Source organism: Oryx dammah, unplaced genomic scaffold, assembly GCF_014754425.2.
Source record: "Oryx dammah isolate SB20612 unplaced genomic scaffold, SCBI_Odam_1.1 HiC_scaffold_1, whole genome shotgun sequence".
In the NCBI taxonomy this organism is placed as follows: domain Eukaryota; kingdom Metazoa; phylum Chordata; class Mammalia; order Artiodactyla; family Bovidae; genus Oryx; species Oryx dammah.
This window is the reverse complement of record NW_024070185.1, coordinates 67968611-67976121: the sequence shown is the minus strand read 5'-3', so window position 1 is coordinate 67976121 and position 7511 is coordinate 67968611. Positions and strand designations below refer to the sequence as shown.

The window sequence follows — 7511 nt, the reverse complement described above, 5'->3', positions numbered from 1 at the left end:
CTGGAGTGGGTTGCCATGTCCTCCAGGGGATCTTCCCAACCCAGGGATCAAACCCTTGTCTCAACATCTCCTTCATTGACAGCTGGGTTCTTTACCACTAGCACCACCTGGGAAGCCCATGTAACCAGGGTACAGTGATCAAAATATAAGAAATTGTTACTGATACAACTCTATTAACTAAGCAACAGATTTTATTGGGCTTTCACCAATTTTGTTTGAGGATCCACTCATCTTCCTTACAGGTGGCCTGGAGGGTAGATGTGGCTCCCTCGAGGTCACTCGGGAAGCTAGTGGTAGGGCACAGGTTGAAGTCGGGCCTCCTCCTCCCAGTGCCCTGGGCTGCTGCCCTCCTCACCCTTCTGCTTTGTCCAGGGCCAGGGCTGCTGCTCCTTTAAAGAACTCTAACTTTATAGACACCCTTACCCCACCTTTCTTGCCCGGCCCAATTCTGAGGTTGCCTACACTGTCTTTCTGCACACGTGCTCACATGCACATGCTTGTCCACAGGCCCTGAAATGGCTGGTCCAAGCCTGGCTCCTGTGGGCGCTGGAAGCATTGCACCACAGGGCCAACCAGTTCAGCCACTTCTGTCCACTGGGCTGCATGCGGCCACCCACACAAGCCAGTGCTCTAGCCTCTGTGGGAATGGAGGACGCAGAGCACATTTGATGGAGCCCTACCTTGGTTTCAGGTTCTAGAGGTTTCTATGTCAGCCCCTCTCCCTCCCTCAGCTTTTCCAGTTCTGCCTTGGGGCCTCTCCTGTCTCCTGTCTCCATCTGGTGTGTGCCCTCTGACACCTGGAGACAGTCACTTTCTGTTGTCCTTCTCAGCTTCTCGGAAGGCCTGGTAAAGAACCCTCCTGCCAATGCAGGAGACATAAGAGAGGCGGGTTCTATCCCTGGGTCAGGAAGATCCCCTGCTGGAGGACATGGCAACACACTCCAGGACTCTTATTTGGAGAATCCCATGGACAGAGGAGCCTGGCAGGCTACAGTCCATGGAGTCGCAAAAAGAGTCAGACATGACTGAAGTGGCTTAGCATGGTACAGCACAACCCCCTCTAGGGCCTTCCACCCATGGGGCCCTTTACTGTTTACAGCTGGTTTTCAAGTTTCTCTCATGTGCTTCCCATCACCGGGGTGATTAGGTCCACTCAACTGGCGAGGAACGCTTTGCCCAGTGATAATGGGGAGAGTGGAGCCGCGGTTTGCCACAGTCTTTGCTCTTCCAGGCAGTTAGGCTGTCTGGTGTTTATCTTAGGCCGCCTCTGAGGCTTTCAGAGCCCTGCCCAGACATGATCTCACTCTCTCTCAAATCATCCCTGGGAGGCAGAAGGGAGTCTGGGATGAATGCTGTCCCCATTTCACAGATGTGAAAATAAAGGTCTAAACACACACAGACATGCGTGTGTGCCCGGCAAATACGTGAAAAAGTTGCTTTGCAGTCCTGGGAGCCTGATTTCAGCCCTGTGAATTCAGTTGTTTGGAACGTTTGAGGTCTTGGTTGGGGTGGGGGTGGCAGCGTTCACAAGTGCCTCACATGATTGCAGCTCCCCCAGGGATAACCCACAGCTTAATCCAGTGCTCTGCCTCCAGAGACCTTGCAGTCAGTTTAGTATTTGAGAAGGGCCTAAGGAGGCTTATCTGGTGTGGCTGGAATTCCCTAGACTAAGGTCTAGTTCATGGTGGCCCTTAGGCACATTTCATAAGTGAGCCTTTGTTTGGTAGCCACAAATGCTGTGGCCAGGAGAGCCCAGCCTGGAGCATTGCTGGGCTGCTTGGTGGTGGTGACCCATGCTGGACAGTCCAGAGAGTTCCTCTCATGATGGCTCACCTTCCCAGCAGTTCTGGGAAGGAAGAGCTGTTAGCAAGCAACTTATTGTAGAAAAAAACTGACATCACTTTGCCAACAAAGGTCCATATAGTCAAATCTATGGCTTTTCCAGTAGTCATGTATGGATGTGTTAGACGATAAAAAAAGCTGAATGCCAAAGAACTGATGCTTTCAAATTGTGGTGTTGGAGGACTTCTGAAAGTCCCTTGGACAGCAAGAAGATCAAACCAGTCAATCCTAAAGGAAATCAACCCTGAATATTTATTGGAAGGACTGAGGCTGAAGCTGAAACTCCAATACTTTGGCCACCTGATGTGAAGAGACAACTCACTGGAAAAGACCCTGATTCTAGGAAAGATTGAGGGCAGGAGGAGGGGAAGACAGGATGAGATGGTTGGATGGCATCACCAACTCAAAGGACATGAGTTTGAGCAAACTCTGGGAGATGGTAAAGGACAGGGAAGTCTAGCATGCTGTAGTCCGTGTCTCACAAAGAGTCGGACATGACTTATCAACTGAATGACAACAAGAAAGACAAGGAAACAGGCCCACAAAACAGACCCACAAACAAGTCCCTGACACTATTAGGGCACAGAATCAACCAGGGAGCAATGGCTGGGCATCCAACTCCAAGTCCAATGCTTAGCTCCACCAAGCTACTGTCCCCCCAAAAAGGGGCATGACCAAAGCCAGGAGGAGGGAAAAGGGAGCCCTCACTGGGACTGAGGAGCTCAGAGTTGTCTGGTTTCAGCTTTTTCCTTCCTGTCCTGAAAAGAGGTTAAAGGAAGAAGGAAAGGTCAGGCTGGGGGAGAAGGAGCTCCTGAAATCAACCCACACCTTGCTCTCAACAGACCAGAACCCCACCAACGTAGTGGGGGCGGGGGGAAGGCGGTAATAACAAAGTTGAAGGAGCAGTACCCATCCCCTGAAGGGGAGAGGGCCCGGACCCTGCTTAGGAAATGCGCAGTCTCTGCTCCAAGTTCTGCCTCCCATGGCCAGGCACACCTCGACCATCCCAGCTCTGCAATCTCCCTCCTCTGAGCGCCTGCAGCATCTCATGCCCAAATCAATTTTTTGAACCAATCTTGTAGCACTCGTCTTATAAGTCAGCTGGCTTTCCATTATTTGTCTACGTCCACCTTTCCAACTAGATCAGAATCTCCTCCAAGGCAGGAGCTCTTGTCCTCCCTGCCACGTGACAGCCAGTACTTTCTCAGTAGAGAAATAAGGTTATTTGGGAAGTGTCATTTAGGGCAATGCCGTGGTTTGTTTACAAGTGCTGGACACTGGGTCCACGCCGCGGGCCCGGTGACGTCTTCGGGTTTGTGATGTCACCGTCGCTGGCTGCTGCGCCGCTCCGCAGCCTGCGGGCAGGTGACGTCACCGTCGGAACCCGTGCAGACAAGTGCGCGCTGGAGGAATTAGCGATGCTGGCGGCTTGAGATGCCGGGAAAGGAACCGATGCAACGGCAGATGCGGTGTGGTGTCCGCACCACCAGGGCTGGGTGCCTAGCCCCCTTATGGACTGGCTCCGCCCCCGCCGTGACCTTTGCGCGCCAGCCAATCCGAGCCGGCCGCGGTGACGCGCAGCCTATCAGCGTCCACAACACGCCGGGCGCTTCCGTGTTCGCGAGTGCACCCGACCCGAGTCCTCAGTGGGAGGGGGCGAAGCCGAAGGGCCCCACCGTCACCCACGTACATCCCACCCGGCTCGGCCGATCTGCGGTTCCCGGCCCGTCGCCTCTCGGGAGACCTTATGGCTTCGGAAGCCCTCAGAGGGGCGCTGACGGCCGTGCTGGGGGGCCGGGGGCTGCTCGTGCAGAACTATGATTCGGGGCCGGCTGGGGAGCCGCCGGCGCCGGTGCGGCTGCGGAAGAATGTCTGCTACGTGGTGCTGGCCGTGTTCCTCAACGAGCAGGTGAGCGTCCGCCCGTCGGGCCCACCGCCCAGGTCTCTGGGGCTCGCAGCCAGCCCCGGTAGGGAACAAAGGACGTACCGGCAACAGCCACAGCTTCCTGGTGTGTGGCTCTTCCCAGTTTTGCAAAGCACTTTCACACTTAACATCTGAGCCTTGAGAAGCGCAGCCCTGCGATCCTCCCAACGTACAAGGGAGGAAACTGAGGTTCACGAGCCTGTTTAATCCCACCAAGCCTCAGTTCCTTGAGAGGAGGCTGTCTTACTCCTCTTCCATTCTCCCCAGAAGCTAGCGCGGTGCCCGCCACGGAGCGGGCTTAAAAACCTGTCCAGTGCTTCAGAGGCCTTCCCTGGGCCCCATGGGCAGTAAGTGCACAATTTTTCCTTACACTCAGGCCTCTGACCCCCTGTTTGATGCTCTGATTGGTGTTGATCCCTGTACATGGTGCGGTAACAACAGCTAGAACGGGTCAGAGCCATAGGTAGGAGTTGTTTGGCGTGAGGGTTTGGGGTGTGTTTCAAAGCCTAAGCAGGCCACACAGTTTATAAACCGTGAGGGGAGGTGAGAGATATACTGTGACTTGTGCAGCTGCGAATCAGTGCAGGACGCATGGCAACTCTCCCTGGTATCTCCAGCCCCTGAGGTAGCTCCCAGAATTCTTAACCCCTTTTTGAAATGGAAACCTGAATGCAGGGAAAGATGAATTGCAGAGACCGCTGCAGTCCCCAGAACCAGGGCCAGTCTCCTGGAGAACTCAGCAATTTCAGGGTGGCCCCCGGGATGTGGGTATTGAGCGACTATATCTGAGATTGGAGCTGGACCCAGAGCAAGTGAAGGCTGCTGGCTCTGCTGCCCCTCTGGAGCTCCCATCCCAGCTGTGGTGGGCGAGGACCCTCTCTCTCCCCCTCAGGATGAGGTGCTACTGGTCCAGGAGGCCAAGAAGGAGTGCCGTGGGTCGTGGTACCTTCCTGCGGGGCGGATGGAGCCTGGGGAGACCATTGTGGAGGCGCTGCAGCGGGAGGTGAAGGAGGAGGCCGGGCTGCAGTGTGAGCCTCTGACGTTGCTGTCTGTGGAGGAGCGGGGCCCCTCCTGGATCCGCTTCGCATTCCTTACCCGCCCCACAGGTATGGCCCAGCAGGTGGCAGCGTGGGCTGAGGGCAGTAGACACCAGTCCCCTGGCTTGTCCTCAGGTGAGATGAGCCCCTAGGCTGGCTAATATAACCCTGGCATCTCCAGATTCCAGACTGAACACCTGATCCTGGGCCTCCCCCCTGGGTCACAGCTGGAACCCTGGGTGGCCCTTTATTCTACCAGGCCCAGCACTTCATTCAACGTAGACCTTTTCGCCCTCCCTGTGCCCTGGAGAAGGAAATGGCAACCCACTCCAGCATTCTTGTTTGGGAAATCCCATTGACAGAGGAGCCTGGTGGGCTAGTCTGTGGGGTTGGAGAGTTGGACACAACTGAGCACATCCCCTGCATCTCCACCAGGTGGAATTCTCAAGACTCCCAAGGAAGCAGATGCAGAGTCCCTACAGGCTGGCTGGTACCCACGAACCTCACTGCCTACCCCACTGCGGGCCCAGGACATTCTTCATCTGGTCGACCTCGCTGCCCAGTATCGCCAGCGAGCCAGGCACCCTCTCCTCCTTCCCCAAGAGCTTCCCTGCAGTCTGGTCTGCCAGCGCCTTGTGGCCACCTTCACCAGCGTCCAGACAGTGTGGGTGTTGGCGGGCACAGTGGGGACGCCTCACTTGCCTGTCACCGCCTGTGGCTTCGCTCCCATGGAGCAGAGGGGTGGCATCAAGATGGCTGTCCTGCGGCTGCTACAGGAGTGTCTGACCCTGCACCACTTGGCAGTAGAGACCAAGGGGTTGCTTGGACTGCAACACCTGGGCAAAGACCTAACGGATGGCATCTGCATGAACGTGCTGGTCACCGTGGCTTTTCGGAATCCGGGCCTCCAAAACGAGCCCCCAAAGGTTCGGGGTGAGAACTTCTTTTGGTGGAAGGTGGTGGAGGAAGACCTGCAAAACCAGCTTCTACAGCGGCTTCGGGACTCATCTGTCGTCCCAATCAACAGATAGGAGGTGGACGTCAGTGGGCTGGAGCAAGGCATTCGCGCTTTGGAGGAAGTTTTTGCTTTGGAGCGGGGCAGGGGTGTAGCAGTCAGAGATCTTCTTGCATGAGGACCTGAGCAGTTCTCCTGGCTCCCAGGGGGACTGCCCTCTCTTGTCACCACAGAGCAGGTCCCTGCACAGCACCCAAAGGGACAATGCCTTCAACTTAACAAGGAGTCCAGAGGTCGGGGACCCAGTTGCCCTGAAGTTCCAATGAGGGCAGGACTCCCTAAGGGGACGTGAGGACCTTCGGGACCTGAGGTGGCATCTCATTTTCTGTGCCCTTGCCAGATGCTAGGCACTTAGAACATGGAATCGGTGTGGGGGAGGTCATTCCAAGGGAGAGGGTCCCTGGCTGAGTAAATAAGTGTTCCTGACTTTGCATTCCCACCTATATGTTTCTGTGGGTCGGACCTGAGCTGGAAGGGGGAGCTGCCATCAAGAGAAGCTCCTCCGCTCATCCATGGAAACCACACAGGCCTTCCCAGACAGCAGGTGACCGGCTGGCAGACTCCCTTTGTCCACCACAGCTTGGCGCAGGCCTGCCGGGTGGGATGTGGGCACATCCCCTCCAAGGTCTGAGCAGTGAGATGCCCAGAAGCTTCAGGTGGGCGAGGAGCTGTGAGAGCTGCCAGTCTCTTTTCTCCTTGAGTTTCTCTGAGGGATCAGCATCGCTCCGCCCCCAGGCTCATTCCTGCCTCTGCCCTGGTACAACTCCAGCCCAAAGCCAGACCAAAACCCTCTCTTCATTCCCCTTAGCTCAGCTGAATCATGGTAGGATTTTTTTTTTTTTTTTAAAGAACTTTACTGAAGTTTAAGGGAAAACCAAAGGAAATGAAGAAATATGTACTGACTACTATACACGCATCACTGGATGTACAATTTTGGTTCTGAGCAGGGAAAATACTTGGCTGGGTTTCCCTCCTGAAGTAACTCCACTCTGATGCCCAAGGACCAGGACAACCTCAGAGGCCCCCTGCCCTGCCTCTCTGGGCTGCCATCTTGTTTTTCTGACCTCTGGAGCTGTGCTAGGAACCCTCTTGTTCCCTCTAAAGACTTCTTCCAAATGAAGGAATCAAACCCTTTTATTCTGGATCCCTTCTCTTAGTGTCTGAGGGACCCACCGGTCTGTAAGCATACTGGACAGTGACCTTTACTTCCATTATTTAGCCTATTATTAATAGTAGTTTTCAACCCTTCCCTGGTGGCTCAGACAGTAAAGAATCCACTTGCAATGCAGGAAACCTGGATTTGATCCCTAGGTCGGGAAGAGCTCTTGGAGAAGAGAATGGCAACCCACTCCAGTATTCTTGCCTGGAGAATCCCATGGACAGAGGAGCCTGGCGGGCTACGGTCCATTGGGTCAGAAAGAGTGGGACACGACTGAGCACCTAACTCTTGCACTTTCAACCCCAGGTGCCCACTAGAATCATCTGGAGAGCCTTAAAAGAACAACTGTGGGTGTACCCTTAGAGATCTGATTAACTGATGGAGGGTGGGACCAGGGCATCGGTATTTTTAAAAGCAGCCCAAGTGACTGGAACATGCCAGGAGGTGAAAGCCACTGATCAGCCCTCCCTCTTGCCTTGCCTGGAGGACTCTTGGTGACCCTCCTCCCCAGAGCATCTCCACGCACTCAGGGAC

The 7511-nt window shown here is 55.1% G+C and overlaps 1 protein-coding gene across 1 annotated transcript; it reads left to right on the top strand.

The window, feature by feature from the left end:
• The first annotated feature begins 3442 nt into the window (after positions 1 to 3442).
• NUDT18 (nudix hydrolase 18) lies at positions 3443 to 6953 on the top strand. Its single transcript, XM_040242626.1, has 3 exons — positions 3443 to 3751; positions 4659 to 4872; positions 5239 to 6953. The coding sequence occupies exons 1-3, from the start codon at positions 3590 to 3592 to the stop codon at positions 5832 to 5834; spliced, it is 972 nt and encodes a 323-aa protein (XP_040098560.1). The 5' UTR covers positions 3443 to 3589; the 3' UTR covers positions 5835 to 6953.
• The last annotated feature ends 558 nt before the right edge of the window (positions 6954 to 7511 follow it).

Excerpts from the sequence above, each read along its gene's own strand:
- NUDT18 (XM_040242626.1), top strand. The coding sequence starts at position 3,590 with ATGGCTTCGGAAGCCCTCAGAGGGGCGCTGACGGCCGTGCTGGGGGGC. Across the intron at positions 3,752-4,658 it reads CCGTGTTCCTCAACGAGCAG|GATGAGGTGCTACTGGTCCA; the intron begins GTGAGCGTCCGC and ends TCTCCCCCTCAG. Across the intron at positions 4,873-5,238 it reads ATTCCTTACCCGCCCCACAG|GTGGAATTCTCAAGACTCCC; the intron begins GTATGGCCCAGC and ends CATCTCCACCAG.